The sequence below is a fragment of the Ochlerotatus camptorhynchus genome, unplaced genomic scaffold, assembly GCF_037179485.1.
Source record: "Ochlerotatus camptorhynchus isolate MF236.1 unplaced genomic scaffold, CSIRO-AGI_Acam_v1.1 ptg000556l, whole genome shotgun sequence".
In the NCBI taxonomy this organism is placed as follows: Eukaryota; Metazoa; Arthropoda; class Insecta; order Diptera; family Culicidae; genus Ochlerotatus; species Ochlerotatus camptorhynchus.
In genome coordinates this window covers 1,586,000-1,603,822 of record NW_027041039.1, presented here as the reverse complement: position 1 = coordinate 1,603,822, position 17,823 = coordinate 1,586,000, and the positions used below count along the sequence as shown (strand labels likewise).

Here is a 17,823-nt window from a genome sequence, read left to right as displayed (position 1 = left end):
GTTTTTTTGGTCTTCTTTAGGTTCCGCTTGACAATAGCCCAGTATTTCTCAATTGGGCGGAGCTCTGGCGTGTTGGGAGGGTTCTTGTCCTTGGGAACCACCTGCACGTTGTTGGCGGCGTACCACTCCATGGCCTTTTTACCGTAATGGCAAGATGCCAAATCCGGCCAAAACAGTACGGAACAACCGTGTTTCTTCAGGAAAGGCAGCAGACGTTTATTCAAACACTCTTTCACGTAAATTTCTTGGTTGACAGTCCCGGAAGCTATGAAAATGCTGCTTTTCAAGCCACAGGTACAGATGGCTTGCCAAACCAGATATTTCTTTGCGAACTTTGACAGTTTCATGTGCTTGAAAACATCTGCTACCTTTCCCCTTCCTTTTGCCGTATAAAACTCCTGTCCCGGAAGCTGCTTGTAGTCGGCTTTGACGTAGGTTTCGTCGTCCATTACCACGCAGTCAAACTTCGTCAGCATCGTCGTGTACAGCCTCCGGGATCGCGCTTTGGCCGTCGTATTTTGTTTATCATCGCGATTTGGAGTCACTACCTTCTTGTAAGTCGATAGTCCGGCTCGTTTTTTGGCTCGATGCACGGTTGTAGACGATACACCCAGCTTATTTGCGGCATCTCGGAGAGAGAGGTTAGGGTTTCGCTTGAAACTACCGGCAACTCTCTTTGTCGTCTCAGCGGCTTCCGGTTTTCGATTTCCCCCCGATCCAGACTTCCTGGCTGTCGAGAAACGTTCCCCAAACACTTTAATTACATTTGTAACGGTTGATTTGGCAACTTTTAGCGATTTTGCCAACTTTGCGTGCGAGTAGCTCGGATTTTCGCGATGCGCGAGCAAAATTTTGATACGCTGCTCTTCTTGCTTGGACGGCATTTTGACAACTGAAGAGTGAATTCCAAAATCAAAATAGGAGCAACATTCTACACACACACACCTTCAAAATGAGGGGTGTTCAGGTTTTTTAAATGCAAAATTGAAAAAAATACGTCAAGTTGATATTGACCAAATTTTGACCGTATAACCCTTTATCGACATATGCCCAAACAAACTTGCAGTGTCTATGCGAATCGTGCCAACCTATTTCCGTGTATGCCAAATGTTCTAGGATTTCCAAATCGATATTTCGATATTACCAATATTATCCCAGTCTTTGTTGATCTAGTAAAACAAATCATCTGAACTGCAGGACGATTTAGAGAACCTAGTCGTCTGGTATACGTGGTAATAATTAAACATTATCCATATAGACACTATAAATCTGTTTGGATATATTTCGATACTACAGACTTTATCGCAGTCATGGTTGATCTAGTAGAATAATGAACTCCAGAACGATTTGGAGAACTTAAAATATCTGGTATACATGGCAATAGTTCATGCATGATCCACATAGACACTGTGCATCTGTCTGGAAATATTTCGATACTAACGATATTGTCCCAATCTCGGTTGATCTAGTAGATCAAATTATCTGAACTCCAGGACCGCGGCGTCGCGTCACCTCACTGTGCACCAACTTTCAAAAACAGAAACGTATCGGATGAAAAATACCCTTAACCTTCTAGTTAACTCGATATCTATCCATTGCAAGCAATATTTTGATAATTGTTTATGTTTTGAGAGTTGGTGCACAGGTAGATTGAGGTTAAGGTGACGCCACTGCCAGGACGATTTGAAAAACCTTGAACATCTGGATTATTCGGAAATAGCATTATTGCAGTCTTGGTTGATCTAGTAGAACAAATCAACTGATGTCCTGGACGATTTGGAAAACCTATAATTTCCGGTATACATAGTAATAAATCGTGCATGATACACAAAGTCACGTATATACGATTCGGTTATGATTTGACAACGAAAAAGTGCTAGGTTCATATTAGAATAAAAAAAAAATCATGAAAATGTCTCACCATTGGACATACTTCAAGGAAAATACGTGTAAATACAGACCCGCGACGTGACCAACAAGTGTGACTTATGAAACTCTGGTAATTTCTCGATTATGTGCAGGATGTTTGGTTTGAATCGGTAAAAAATTGAGAAAACTAGAGCCAAATTAACTACAACATGGTATTGCAACTAATCTTATAGATGCTTCATTTTGATTTGGGATAAGTGTTTGAAGTATGGCCGGGGATTTCCACTGTGGCGTGCTTCTATTGTGATAGGGTAGAGAACTGCTTCGGCCTAATCGCCCATTTTGGGTCTATCGAGCAGAAAACTTCAAATAAATCTATGATTTCAGAGTTAACAAGTCAATTATGCGTTTGGTACGATACTTTAGTTAATACGCTACCGAACGAAGTCAATGAGAATGCGTGATATGAAGGTTTGCACCCATTATTCCCAAAAACAATCAATCAATTTTTATCTTCATCCGATAGGCCGAAGTGAATTCATTAGCGTTTCAATGGCGTTTTAATGCGTTAGGCAGAGTATAGAATCCGTAGGCCAAGTTTGGCGTCAAGAAGCAGTGCTAGAGTTTTGACAATATCTCAACGATTGGTTTCTTTTTATCAAATCTTACGGTACATACGGAACGGTAAATAAATTTGGAAGCCATCGGTAATAATAACATTCCGTTTGGTGCTAAACTGCGCTAGATTTAGAAAGACTAAATGCGGGTTGTGCTTAATAGGCCGGAAATGGGGTAGTTAACCCTATACCCATACGTATTTTTGTGATGCGACATAGTGAAAACGTGTGAACATAGTTCGAACATATACCCTATATAATTTAAAAATCAGCTAGGAAACTAACTTTAAAGTGCAGCATTTTAGTCACATGAAGGTGTCACCTGGGACGAACTAAGATATAATAAATATAGATCAAAGTCAAAAGTACTTGAAACACGTTAAATTTTAGATTAAAAGAACAAGTGCAGGTACTTAATAAAGCATGGGTCATGATTTATTGGGTGAATTAGAGATTTCAATTATTTATTAAATTAGACTAATGTGATATCATAATCATCAAATGAAAATTCAGACAGTCTAATAACATTAAGTAGATTAACAAAACAATTAAGATACGGGGGTCCGCTTAGGGAGGCAACTAACCTTTAAAGTTGTAGAATCAATCTTCCTATTTAGCTTTAAACTTCAATAAGAAAACGCAAGCAGACCAATAGCATTAAGCAGATTAACAAGAAGAGGAATACTTTGGGAAATAAGTAAAATTAGAGGAGGTATGACAATTAAAAACTTTGAATCTTTTGTAGGTAGCGGCGCCGGTGGTGTAGTGGTAAGCGTGATTACCTCTCACCCCAGCAGGCCTGGGTTCAATCTCAGTCGGCGCCGCCGGGATGTTCTGAGGCATAACATCTATGATCACGCCTTCCTTCGGAAGGGAAGTAAAGACGTTCTAAGATCACGAATAGCTTATTTGGTTGTGGAGTAATCTTTTATGTTAGTTGAAATTTTTTTAAAAATCTCGAATATACAGGGTTGTAGCCCAGAAGGATCTAGGCACTTTAGAGCAAAATCAAAAAAGGCGTTTGTTCAGAATGCCAAAATAAGAGTTTTGACCAAGTTTGGCTCAAATCGGTGACATCGACCACAGGTGGTGTACCCACTTGAGCTGGAAAGACCCATATATGTACCTACCCTTAAACAGTGACTATTTTCCTAACTCAACACCGTACGAACTTCAAATATTCTAATTTTGTACCGTTTCGCCCACACACAGATATGGCTTCATCCACGACAAACGTTTACCCCAGAAGCATGACCCGCACGAGACTAAAGCCAACGAGATCGAGATGGAGCGGGTCAAGAAGTGGCTCAAAATGCTTAGCAAAAAGGATGTGCCCTTATATGGACAACCGAAACTGCACAAACGAGTCTACAAGGGTATTCCGGACAGTCTACGGTCGCAAGTCTGGAGCAAACTGCTAAACTTGGAAAAGGTAATGAAGGATGCCAATAATCGCAACAAATATCAAGAAATGCTAACCCTAGCACGAACCTGGAGTACCGAGGCAAGGCAGATAGATTCCGACGTTAATCGACAGTTCCGGGAGCATGTATTCTATCGGGAGCGGTATAGCCTCAAGCAGAAGAGTCTCTTCAATGTGCTCGTTGCGTATAGTATGTACAACACTGAGGTAAGTTGGACGGAAATATCTTTTGTTGTTTGGATATGGATTACGATAATACGATTTTATTGATCCTGTCATCAGGTTGGTTACTGCCAAGGAATGTCCGGTCTAGCGGCCGTTTTGCTCATGTATATGGACGAAGAGGAAGCCTTCTGGGCGTTGAGCATACTGTTGTCAGATAGGAAGTATGCTATGCATGGTTTGTTTATAGAAGGTAGGTGCTGAAATTGTGATAACAATGTAAAATATATCACCTAATCTGATTAACTTCCAGGCTTCCCCAAACTGACACGCTTCCTAGCGCACCATGATAAAATCATAGCCAAATTCATACCAAAGCTGAAGAAACACTTTGACCAGTACAATCTGGACTCGATACTCTACTCGTTGAAATGGTTCTTTGTTGTGTTTATCGAAAGGGTAAGGATGTGCATTGCACGGTAACCGCAAAATACCCAATAATGACTACAAAGTAAGCATTTTCGAGGGAAACTGGGACTACCCATTAAATGAGTAAAATTTTACCCATTTATGAGTAATTACAACAACAAAAACAAGTAGTAAGTATTAATTTTTGAATAAAAAATACTCATAAATAGGTAATATTTTTACTCATTCAATTGGTAGTCCCAGTTTCCCTCGAAAATGCTTACTTTGTAGTCATTATTGGGTATTTTGCGGTTACCGTGTGGAGCTTTTTTGAATTGCAGACAATATTAACCCTTGTCACCATTCTCCCTCAGATACCGTTCAATCTGTGTTTACGCGTTTGGGACGTATATCTGCTGGACGGGGAGAAAGTGGTTACTGCCATGGCTTACACCATTTTGCGTCTGCATAAGACTAAGACTTTGAAGCTCAAAGACATGGATCTAATTGTGCAATACATACAGGTCAGTGATTTGGTATGGTATGTGGCTTCCCATTTGAATTTCTAATTCTTTGCGTTTTGCAGACTAAGCTGCATACCGATTTCGGTTACGATGATGACTTCGTTATCCAAACGTTGGAAAAATGTATGGAGGAACTGCGCAAAGCCGGTTTGGATTTGCCACCGCCGGCTACTGAAATCGAACTGCCTAAAAAACCGTTCGGTGTGTTTGTCGAACCAACCGTGGAGGCTAAGGTGAGCGTGATGGTGTGTGATAATGAAGTGATTAGTTTGAACGAAACTTCTATGTTTTTTTTCTCCCATTCAACAGATTGGTCGCCGCAAGATGGAATTCACTGAAACGGAGAAGGAAGTCACTGAGACTGTGAAGATAAAGTGAGTGAATCCATTGGGATTGATTTAGGGAAATTTGTTAGGTGTTTCCTTTTTAATTCAATTTTCTTTCCAGGCGTGAGATTACTGTTCAAGAGATTGCCAACCTGAACCAAAACGCCACGATAGGAAGTGGTTCTAATACTCCCCTCAATACCGGTAAGTTTGCATGCAGACCATGAGTAGGTTCAATGTTTTGCTTTTATTTTCCGACATGAGCAATTTCTGCTTTGAATTTAAATTTTCAGCATAAGTTTTAGTTCAAGGATCTTGAAATACGCATATTATCGATGTGTTGCTAAAAAATAGCCTTTGAGACATACTTTCATCAAAATATAACCATAAATATGAGACCCTTTGCCACCACAAGAGAACCACCAAAATAAACAAAGGCAGTGATTCTCGACTAAAAGAACAGTTCTAATCGTTGTAAATTATTGGGAAAATGTACTTTTTGAAACAGAAATACAGCCGTCGCACTTTGGTTCGAATCGCAGACTATATATCAAGAAAACTGGCAACTCATACAAACGCGCCCACGCACATTGCATCCATTGCGACAAATATGACAGTTAGACAATAGATTTGGTTGTCACTTTGCCGCAACGTATCACTAACGGATGCAACGTGCGTGGGCCTTAAGAGACAAACACATAAACGTATTTGAAGTCGGGGTGTTAATTTTAAAATAAATGTACTTGTTTGAGTATTTTCTCATTTTTCTATGTCACGGTTCTATATTTAGTCAAGCGCAGCGCTGTTGTATCCAGGGATTTATCGGCCATAATGGGCTAAAGGGTCTCAGAGTTTTATGAATATTTCCCCACAGCTACAGTGGTGGCCATTAAAATAGGACAATAGGCCGATTTTCATACAAGCTAGCCAACTTTGGCATGTTGCAACTATGTTTTGTTATGATCAATTGAACTGATGTTTTGACACAGAACTACATATATGCTGAATTTTGCGTGTACGTAATATCAAACTATTGGAAGCACTTGCCGGAAATTGGCGGGCTGGTTTTTTTTCCTAGATTTGTTTTCCGTCGATCTTGTTTTCCGTGCTGAGCACCAATGCTACCGACGCTAGGAAGGCAGCTTCCCCACACCTGGACCCTACATATCGACCAATCAACTCATGAACCGGGGACCAACGGCTTTACTTCCCTTCCAAAGGAAGGCGTGATCAGAGATGTTATGCCTCAGAACATCCCGGCGGCGCCGACTGGGATTGAACCCAGGCCTGCTGGGGTGAGAGGTAATCACGCTTACCACTACACCACCGGCGCACAGTGGTTGAAATCGTCGTTTTTGCGCGCTTATTTAATAACATCTTTATTTTGATATTTAGGGCTATGGTGTCTTCTGAGAAGTTTATCAATAAATGTATGCGCTTCTTTTGGGCTTTTCAGCACAGGGATTAATCCCCCTTAAAGTGAGATAGAAAATTTATTTTTTCAATTTTACAATATACAGGGTTGGTGTCTTCACAAAAGTTCGAGGAATTATTCTTTTAAATAACTTTGTCGAAGACATCTAAACCGTAACTTGCTCACTTTTGGAGATATGTTACGTTATTTGTCGACAACCCCTTAAAAGTGGTTTTTTAATCATAACTTTTTTAATATAACTTTTTCGACTTTGAGATGTTCTAAAAAGTTATAGACAACGCTAAAATACAAAACTTTGTCCGATATAGCAATCCTGTCGTTTTTTAAATTAAAAAGTTATTAAGGTTTTTATTGTTTTTTTGGCCATTTTTTATGTACTTTTAACTCAATGTGGTGCAAAATGGTGCAAGTTATCAACCATGCATGTGAAACTACAAGTAATTTACTTTAAGATGATGGCAAAACTCTAAGACTGTAAGCGACTGTAAGGTATGTTTAGTGTAAGTGCATTCAATCATTTTTAGTAAAAAATACGTACGCACATTTCATAATTTTTCGTTTTCTTCTATTCTGTTGATAATCAAAAACTCCTGGATTCAAATATTTCGCAATCTATCTATTTCATTCATTCTCGCTGACATTCTCGCTGTCATTCTCGCTGTCATTCTCGCTGTCATTCTCGTTATCATCCTCGTTGTCATTCTTGCTGTCATGATGAAAATTCTTCAGAAGACTTTTTGCGTCCTGTGAAAACGATTTTTCCAATTTTTTTTGACCATCCACGAATGCTTGTGATCAAAGGATCAGATGACACAAGAAGCATATTGATGAGATCTCGATTCGTGGCTTGTCTCGAAACTTTTCGAGTGTTGAATTCACGGTACCTGTTTGTCGGATAAACATTGGTAATAAAATGCACATACATAAAATGTTTGTATTTACCTACCTTTTCCAATCTTTATTTCTCGCTTCCTGCGCTTCCTCAGAAAGTTGGCCAATTGGGACCATAAAATGGTTGATTATGGAAGACCCATGAACAAGGACTTTATGAACGCTTACTGGTAAATAATACCACGGGTATAAGGTGACTAATAAGCGGGCTGTCTCAATGCAATATTTGTCAAATGTTACTGTATCGATTTCATAACCTGATCCTATGGATTGAAGAATAGAACCACAGCGCTGGATGGCTATATGATCGAGTCCAGTGATCTCCGCTACCTTTTCAGCATTTGCAAACAATTTACGAGCAAGGTTTCCGTTATTGGATGTTTCGGATCCTCCAGGTCGTGGTTGATCTACATTCATCCCCATTTCCACCTTCAATCGCTTCTGAATTTTCTTTTTACGTTCTAGCATTTTCTGCTTATTTTCGCCGTGACTGCAATTTCTTCGTTTCAAGTTTATATGCAACATGGATAAAATATTCAAAAAATCTTATCCACGTGTGCAGTGGTGATAATCCGTACTGGAATGCTGACTCAGCTTCTTTTAGTTTTCGAACTCTATCAATGTCGTTCATATCGGTCGGTTTCGCTAAGCAAATAAAACACCTTTGTGACGATTTTGTACCTGTTAGCGCAGAACATATCTTCCCGTCTACCATAGTTAGTAACATGCAATACTGAATACGCATGTCACGTCCGTATTTCGTGATTTTAGTTGGCAATAGCTTCTCAATTTGTTGTTCAATATAGTTTTTCTCTAGAACAGCAAGTTCAGTAGTTTCAGAAATCATTTGTATTCTTATCGGCCGGAATAACCGAGTCGATGATGGCCGAGGATTACAAAAAAAATACTTCCCGTTTGTTTCCGCAACTATTGGAACTAGTGAGGTGATGAATATGTTCGCTTCACTTTTTGAACCATCGTCATTTTCAAATCTTTGGTTGTACTCCGGATTTCCAGAGCTGCCATCCATCCCCCACTTAACCGTCAATTTGATGTCTAGAAGCCCCTCATCTGAATAGTTGTCCAAATTTTCCTCATTAGCATCAATGATTCGTTCCGAAGTATGGTCCAACAATTGTTGCAATTTGACTTCCACACACGTGTCGCTGACTGCTATATAGTCCTTATCGGGATAGCAGCTTTTTTGGCTTCTAGGATGCGATGATATGGTGGATATATATTTGCGTTTAGATCTTTCGCTCCCGATTGAATTTTTACGTACTGTGCCTTAGATAACTTTGCATCTATTAATAATGCCAAAGCTTTAGCATCACTGTACTCAAACAATGGATGATTTGATGATTTTTCCCATGCTTTAGCAATCCTTCTTGCCCGCGATGGACTTGTCTGCGTAGCCTCTTTAAGAATGTCAGCAGCATGTTTTTGTCCTGATTCGCGAAGCTTTATTTGCGTTGCAAACACAAGTTCTTCCACTGGATGATTTTCACGAATGGCCGCTGTTTTTCTTCTCTTTGTTGATTCACTGCATTTGTCGAAAGGAATTGGTTTACGACCGATTTGGGCACTTGTTGATGATGAAGGAAGCATGTTCAGGATACTTGCAGGAAGCTTAAACGGTTTATCAAAAAATTCAACATGGTTATGCAACACCTTGCATGCTGAACGGTTATATTTAAGCCACAGTTTTTGAAAAGCATCACAAGTAACTTTTGTGTACTTTGCAACCTCCACAGCAACTTCCGGCATAATGTTGGAATCAATCAAATAATATTTGAGCACCTCTTTGAACACGCTGTGATTTTTGGTTGGTAAATATCTTCCTGTTGCTTTCCATATTGAAAACAGATGTCGTTTTTCTATTTCAACTAAAGGAATAAAAATTTATTCAAAAATGTTTCATCACATAACTTTCACAAAAAATGCAGTAAAGTTAAAAAAAAACGTACCTGTGGAAGCCATTTGTGTGTAGACAAATACTCAAGCTTGAAAACTGAACCACTAGATAAACAAACGAACACTGTCACCACGACAACCATATCAATATTATACATGTAGGCATGATCTCACTTACACATATTAAAAAAAAATGAAGTAACACGTGGTTGAGAATGACTATAATATGATTAATTGCTTTTACACTAAACATATCTTACAGTCGCTTACAGTCTAAGAGTTTTGCCATCATCTTAAAGTAAATTACTTGTAGTTTCACATGCATGGTTGATAACTTGCACCATTTTGCACCACATTGAGTTACAAGTACATAAAAAATGGCCAAAAAAACAATAAAAACCTTAATAACTTTTTAATTTGAAAAACTACAGGGTTGCTGTATTGGACAAAGTTTTGTATTTTAGCGTTGTTTATAACTTTCTACAACATCTCAAAGTCGAAAAAGTTATAATAAAAAAGTTATGATTAAAAAACCACTTTTAAGGGGTTGTCGACAAATAACGTATCATATCTCCAAAAGTGAGCAAGTTAAGGTTTAGGTGTCTTCAACAAAGTTATTCAAAAGAATAATTCCTCAAACTTTTGTCAAGACACCAACCCTGTATATTGTAAAATTGAACAAATAAATTTTCTATCTCACTTTAAGGGGGATTAATCCTTGTGCTGAAAAGCCCAAAAGAAGCGCATACATTTATTGATAAACTTCTCAGAAGACACCATAGCCCTAAATTTCAAAATAAAGATGTTATTAATTAAGCGCGCAAAAACGACGATTTCAACCACTGTGCGGCGCCGCGTTTGGCGGGCTGGTTGAAAATTGCCAATAAAATAGCTCATTTATAATTCGAAATTTCCGAAGTGTTATAATTTAAAAAATTTCAACCATATTACCAATAAACGACAACGTGATTAAGAAAGTTATTCAAGATATGGTCAAAAATTTCCTAAATAATAGACTTCGGAAATTTCGAATTATAAATGTTCTAATTAGTTGGCCATTTTCAACCAGCCCGTTAATTTTCGGCAAGCGCTTCCAATAATTTAATATTACGTAAACGCAGAAATTCAGCATATTTGTAGTTCTGTGTTAAAATATCAGCTCAATTGATCATAACAACACATAATTGCAACATGCTAAAATTAGTTTGTATGAAAATCGGCATATTGTTCTATTTTAATGGCCACCACTGTGACCCCTTTGGCCCAAAGCTGTTCGATATTTAAAAAAATCCCCATCTGTCCCTTTGATTCCGACAAAGTTGCCAGCCTGTATGATCTGTTGTCTTCGTTTGAATCAACCAACATTCATGAGCAGCAGTGTTGAGTTTGAACTCCAAGCATATGTTTTTCGTTGTTTAACATTAGGTTCATTTCCCTCCCACATTCAAACATTTCATATGTTTGTATCATTTCATGCCGATATTTTTTTTTTCTTCGTTTATAGTGCTGCCACGTGTTTGTATTTAGGAATTCGTTTCATAGTCCACTTCACGATCCCTCTATTTCCGATACAAAACCGGTGGTAATGTGTGAGAGGTGTGTAATATGCTTAATAGTTGTCCATGCCGATATCCAACTGTTTATCGAATTGAAAACTGCACACTACTAGCACAGCTATCCGGCACTACTGAAACACATTGCACCCACAAACCCCCTTGTAACTAACCGCTCTGTGTCTTATATTCTTTGTGTCACCTACCTTTAGGACACGTTCCCGAATCGGAAGATGGCGGTTCGCTGCTGGGCAGCTCGCGGAAATCTCTTGCCGACACGTCCGTTACGTCAACGGCCGACCTGAGTGTCCTTTCCGGAGGCCAAAGTCAGCGTTCCCACAATGCATTCGAACTGGGCTATGAAGATCACCCCAAGACGATCGAAAGCGCCGACGAAGGCGAAGGACAAAGCAGTCCGGGGTAAGTTTGAGGATTTTCGGCATCAGATCACACGCTATACATTTTAGTCATTGCCATCTCATTAGAATGATCACTTAGCTTCACCCATTGCACCACCTAGCCGTTTACTCGCCATCGTCGTCGTCGTCGTCCTTTAGTCGCCTTCATCGTCACCGTAAATGATTGATTAATATTGTGTTATTTTCTGTTTGGTTAAGCTCGCCGCCTGCAAATGATAGTCTCTGGGAGGATTTGTTTATTAATAGGTTCTTATCTTGAATTCCATTTTTCTCTAAGGCTTCATTTTGTTTCAGATTACGGAAACGAGCGATTATTCTCTCGGCAAAACAGAAACCAACCGCCAAGGGCCCAACGTAAGTGTTGCGGTTAATGGGCAGTCGCGTACTGCTCTTGGTAGCGGTTTTCTATTTTTTTAGTTGAAACATGTAAATTTGTTCTGGGAGAAGGCATATCTGCTCGTTCTGTGTACATACGGTTTCGATGTTTGTATTCAATTATTTGTGTAACATATGTTTCATCAATTGTTTATTGTTTATGTTAGATTTTGTTGGTTTCAGTTATATAACTAGTTTGGGCATTAAGATAAATGAAGTAATGTAAAGTTATTTATCACATGTTTTTTGACGACAATTCATATCTACTTCATTTTGATTCAACCATAATGCATAGGAGCCATAGTTCCATAGTTCATACTTTTCTCCATAGAGCCTTAAATTAAACACTTAGTGATTTAGTGTAACACTTTATGCTTTCTATCTATGTTACTCTTAGCATAGCATCTAGATCTGTCGCCGTGTGCTGTCCCAGTGTTATAATTGTTCTCGCAAAGACATTAACTTTCTGAAGCCTGTGACTTTCTGGGATCGGAATTAGATTTTTATCTTCATTGATTCAATCTTCAGTCAAGATCACTATCTCGTGGTTTTTTTGACTGATTCCTTTATGGTGGAAAGGTAGAAAGGTGACCTTGTGTGTCCGAACCGATGTAGTTACTTGAAGCAACCATGAGTTGATAGAAATTGCGTCAGGTGGAAGTTTACCCCTCCATGCTTTCTGTTCACCCAGGTCGAAAGAATCGGTACCTGTGGCCATCGACTCCGTTCTCACCATTCGCCGTCGTGTCTCATTCCTGTTGCCACTTGGCCATCGACTCCGTTTTCACCATTTTCGGTACTCCTTTGGTTTATTTCCGCATGTAGTACTCACTGTCATCCGCCAAAGTGATGCCGATAGGGATCATTCTGGCGATAACACATACTCTTCCGACGAAATGGTTCTGTACGCGCTCACGACTCGGATGGTCATGAGCTTGAACGTTATGTTCGTGGGACCCGTACAGAAGACCGAATCACAAAAGGCTGAAAATATTCTACACGCTAAGATGCACATACCTAAAAGTTGGTAAAGAATACCTAGATATCGGTAAAAATTACCTATAATCGAAGAAAGTGCACATACCTAAATTATCGGTAATCATGGATTACCAATAATTAATGTTAAAAATGCCCTAATTTATGATAAAAGTAACGGAGGGTTAACTCGCGCTGTTGTACTTTGTACACATGAGTTTTCCATTGCCATTTCGTTGCTGAGCTACCAATCGATCTGAAACCAATGAGTATTCCTCAAAAAACTTTTTTTTTTTATCGAAACAAGCTAAACTTTGATTACAGTATACACCTAAAAAATGCGGATAATAGGGAAAATTTAAATGAAAACCGCGTAAACTGTGGCCATACTACGTGGGATTTCACTTCATTGATTACAACATGCAATATATCGAGATCCTGACCAGATAGAAAGTTACTGTCTCCGACAAAGTTGTTCAGGAGCTCATAGCCTTGTCGCTGGCGGACAGTAGTTCCGAATTTTCTCACTACGTAGCGCTAGTATAAGTGTGAAATTCTCGCGTGTGATATATCTCGAGATCCTGACCAGATAGAAAGTTACTGTCTTTCACAAAGTTTTTCAGGAGGTCAAAGCCTATTGCTTGGTGCTCAATAGTTCAGAATTTGCTCACTATGCGACGCTAGTATACACGTGAAATTCCCATATAAAATATCTCGAGTTCCCAACCAGATAGAAAGGTACTGTCTCCGGCATAGTTGTTCAGGAGGTCAATGTGAAACTCTTCCATATATAATATCTCTAGATCCTGACCAGATAGTAAGTAAATGTATTTGGCAAAGTTTTTCAGGAAGTCAAGATCTTTTTGTTGGGTGACAATAGTTCAGAATTTTCTCACTATGCGGCACTACCCAAGTAACCACAAGCATTATATCATAGCACTAATTCGAGTGAGTATCAACAATCGTAATGCAATATCACCCTTTATCAACAATTCCCATGCGATGAAGCATTACATCAACATCGTGAATGCAACGATGCATTACTTTATTTCAACAATCATCTGAACATTAAATGTGCATTTACAATCATTTATTAATGCATTATTGCACTATCTTAACAAATGCTTCATTGCTAGAAAAATGGCAAGTAATTGTTGCACTTTATAAACTTTCATCATCTGTTTGTAAACACTTCTTCGTTTCCAATTTTTTAACATAACAATAGACCGAACATGGATTCATCAGGAAAAAAGTGGAGAAACCTTTTGAAAAGTGGCTGTTTTAAACGGAGCGTGAATAAATATTGTTTAATAGTACCTGAAACCAATTCTCGAAACAAAATCCGAGCTACAGTATCTGACAGGTGTAACAGTAAGGTTAAAATACAAAAACGCAGTGACGTACTTTTGGCGCAACCAGAATTGTTATTTTCAACTGCTGGCCAACATGAGTGGAAACCAGCGGACGAACAGGAATCGCATCACAGTGAATCCGAAGCGAACATGGGATACAATGATCCCAGCCTTGACCATTCATTGGAGTTAGTTTGTCAAAATAATATGTTTGAACCTATCAACAAAAAAATCGATCATTTGGAGACAAACGGTACCTCCATTGTTTTTGAAAGGGTTTGTTCCGTGAATTTATCCCATCGAACGAACGACTTTTTCAACATAGCAATCGTCCTTGCATAGCTCCTCAGAGGCTTCCAAGTCTTCCAAACTTTTGACCGGGTTCAGCGTCAACGTCAACTCGAGCGATTTTTCAGGTTCCTCTCCGGTTTGCTTTTTCTCCAATGCCGATGAAAGGGAATCGATTTTGGCATTTGCTTGTGCAAGAAGAAGCAAACATTTTTCCTGTTGCCTTCCCATGTCGTCCATCTTGTTCTCCATAATTTCTAGCCTATGCTCGATCGATGATGCCGGCCCAAAAGCTTGGGAGTTGAAGCTCAAACTGCTGCTGCTGCTGCTTACTGGATCTGGAAATTCCAGCTTTGGTATTTTCACAGCACTTTCACCTTCAGAAGCAGCTGAGCTGAGCTGCCCTTCCGATCCAGACTCTTCAGATGCATTCTCCACGGCCTTCGCTTTCACTGCAGCGGGTTTTGTTTTTGCAATTTTAGCAAACAATTGGCGTCTTGCAGTGAAACTTTTCCAAGCTTTCGCCACCTACATTTCGAAGCGAGAACTACAAGAAGGAGGATAGTTTCCAAAGTTTCCAAGTTAAACAGACGCTTTTTAGGGAAAATCGGTCCATAAAGAAAAAATAATAATTTCCCGTGGAAACTTTTGCTTGAATCGTGTAAGAAAACGTATTTGAAAACTATTTGTTATTATTTCGGTATGGATCGGAGATGTTTTCATGGCAAATTATGCATAACAAGTTTGCACCCACAGGGAGAGGTTACCTCCTGCGCAGCTGCATTTTTCAGAAAATGGTAAATATGTGCGATTTTCACAAAGATGAAAGTGGAAATTAAGTGAATGTACTTAGGAAAGGTTGTATCATGCTGGTGGTAATAGAGAATTGGTTGTATAGGACGCCAATATTCAATAAATGTTCATTTTGGCCTTTTTTAAGCAAACATATTGATACTCACAATTTTCGACGGAAAACGCACCGGAACTTGATTTACTCACCATGCTATAAAATGGTGCTAGATGGTCTTCAAAGTGATAACAAGATGACAAATCATCTTTATTTTGAGTAATTGAGCAATTTACTTCTGTTTACCATCATATTTACGATGTAGCATTGATGGAGCCGTGAAATGAAATGAATATATCTTGAAAAGTTCACCTGGAAAAGTCAAAGATGCACATCAGTCTGATCGTAAAAACGTTTTCTTCTTCAATTCGAATGTTATATTGGAAGGATTTCACGCAGGCTTTATGAAAATTATGATTTAATGCTAATTTTCACGAATTTTATATACAGTCTGTCAACATTATCATCATCATGCAGTGGCGACATCTGCGTTGAGCTTTTGCGGCAATGTTCCAATTGCGCTGCGTTTGGATGAACTGCGGCTTTCTCGTTGAGTCAGGGTGGCCAGCGAACCGGGAAAACCGGGAAATATCCGGGAATTTGAAAGTAACCGGGAAAACCGGGAAAAACCCGGGAATTCGATGAGAGAACCGGGAAAAATAAATTAGACACACCATAGGAATATATTTTCACACCAGAATTTCAGAATAAATCATTAAAACAGATTGATTTTTTACCGAATGAATGTCTTTCTCTAATTGCTGCATTTTATTCAGATTCCTGCCTTATTGTTTTTAGAATTTAATCACTCAGCAATATTTCAAATTGATTTTTGCGATTCAATTTCAAATGTTAAGTGCATGAGCCTTAAAACAAAATATTGAAGATGCTGGACTTAAGAAAAACATATTTTAAAAAACTGAAACTGAACTATTATTTCCCCGGGTTTTATTTTTTTTTTATAAATTCTCACGATATGAATTTCAGAATGAACTTGGAATCCTGCTCTGAATTATTATAGAATTCTTTCAAAATTAACCAGAAAACACTCTGCGTAATAATTACCATTGAATTCTTTTTGGAATTTCCTTGAAACCCCTTCTAAGAAATTGTTTGGAATCCGTCTTAGAATTCACTTAAACATATTCGGAGACTTTGATTTCATTGAAATCCTTTTCAAAATTTTCTTTTAACTCTAGCATAAATCTTTCGAACATTGAAATTTTTTAGAAACCTCATGGAGTATTTTAAAGAATTTCTATTAGCATTATCAGCAATTTTTTTTGCAATAAATTTTGTTGGAGCTCTTTGATGAATCATTCACACTAGGGTGGCCAGAACACTTTTAGAACTCTGTTTCTAGTTTCTAGTCTCATCTTAATTATCTAAGGATTCTTCAAAAATTACCTAATAATTTAATTTAGAACTTGCAATCTTCTCCACAGAAATCCCTCCAAATACTTCTAACAATTTCTAAGGACTTCATGTCAGAATAATTCTGGAATTCTGTTCTGAACTTCTCCTTCGAAAACTATGTGGGATCCTCCTCAATAGTTTTTTTGAAATTAACACTTTGAATACTTTTAAATTTTACTCTCGCTTTTAAACTATTTTTTTTTTCTCTAAATCATGCATCACGAAGATTGTTATTAATCCCAAATTTTAATGAAAAGTTCTATTTTCAGACCCTACACAAATTTCAAATCCCCAGAATCTTGGGAATCTATCTTTTTAGTAAATAATCTTTCAGTGAATACACATCTTCGCTATCCGATATCACTATCAATTTGCTCTAATTCTCATTTGTACCAAGTTCATTTTACTGAAACATTTTTTTAAATTTAGTCTCTTATTCTTCACAATTCACCTATTATATAACCTATTGATTCAGATAGCATTTGGCCCAGTGACCTTAATTTCTGTAACTCAATAAATTCTAGGGCTTTGAAATCATAAGATGTATCGATCATAAAAAGTGGTAGAATTCGATTTAGCAAATTATCTCGAAAGATCAATAAATCGTTATGAATACATTAAGTGACTCATAGAGTTGAATTTTTCCTATAGCTTTAGAAAACACTTTCTTTAATTTGGCTTTCATTTTTCCCACAAATAACCACTGAAAATTTACAGTTTAGGCCACGTTTTAAAAAATGCGTACGATTTCGTTTTTTGTTGAATATCAACAACCGGGAAATTTTTAAGATTTGAACCGGGAAAACCGGGAAAAAACCGGGAATTTCAAAATGAAAAGTCACTGGCCACCCTGGTTGAGATTTTGAGGGCTACAGAGGGGTGTGCTGCCTTTTAGACGAAGAATCTTCATTTCCAGTCTCCCTGGCGTTGTATTTTTCAGCAGCGGGTTTCATTTTAGCCGCTTTAGCACACGATTTCACATTATTTGGCCGAACCTCGGGCTGAACCACGGCCTTTTTATTGGAGCTG

General features: G+C 38.3%; 1 protein-coding gene across 5 annotated transcripts in view; it reads left to right on the top strand.

Moving 5' to 3' along the window:
* LOC135713461 (USP6 N-terminal-like protein) overlaps nt 1-17,823 on the top strand; it is a 43,020-nt gene that overhangs the window by 12,901 nt on the left and 12,296 nt on the right. Inside the window, exons 3-11 of one of the 5 annotated variants that reach the window (XM_065236574.1) lie at nt 3,699-4,116; nt 4,192-4,324; nt 4,385-4,530; nt 4,854-5,003; nt 5,066-5,248; nt 5,313-5,377; nt 5,451-5,533; nt 11,335-11,542; nt 11,836-11,895. In XM_065236574.1, the coding sequence (XP_065092646.1) occupies nt 3,699-4,116; nt 4,192-4,324; nt 4,385-4,530; nt 4,854-5,003; nt 5,066-5,248; nt 5,313-5,377; nt 5,451-5,533; nt 11,335-11,542; nt 11,836-11,895 (1,446 nt within the window). Of the gene's footprint in view, nt 1-3,698; nt 4,117-4,191; nt 4,325-4,384; nt 4,531-4,853; nt 5,004-5,065; nt 5,249-5,312; nt 5,378-5,450; nt 5,534-11,334; nt 11,543-11,818; nt 11,896-17,823 lie in introns of all 5 variants that reach the window. The other 4 variants (XM_065236575.1, XM_065236578.1, XM_065236577.1 and 1 more) reach the window with 4 other exon arrangements.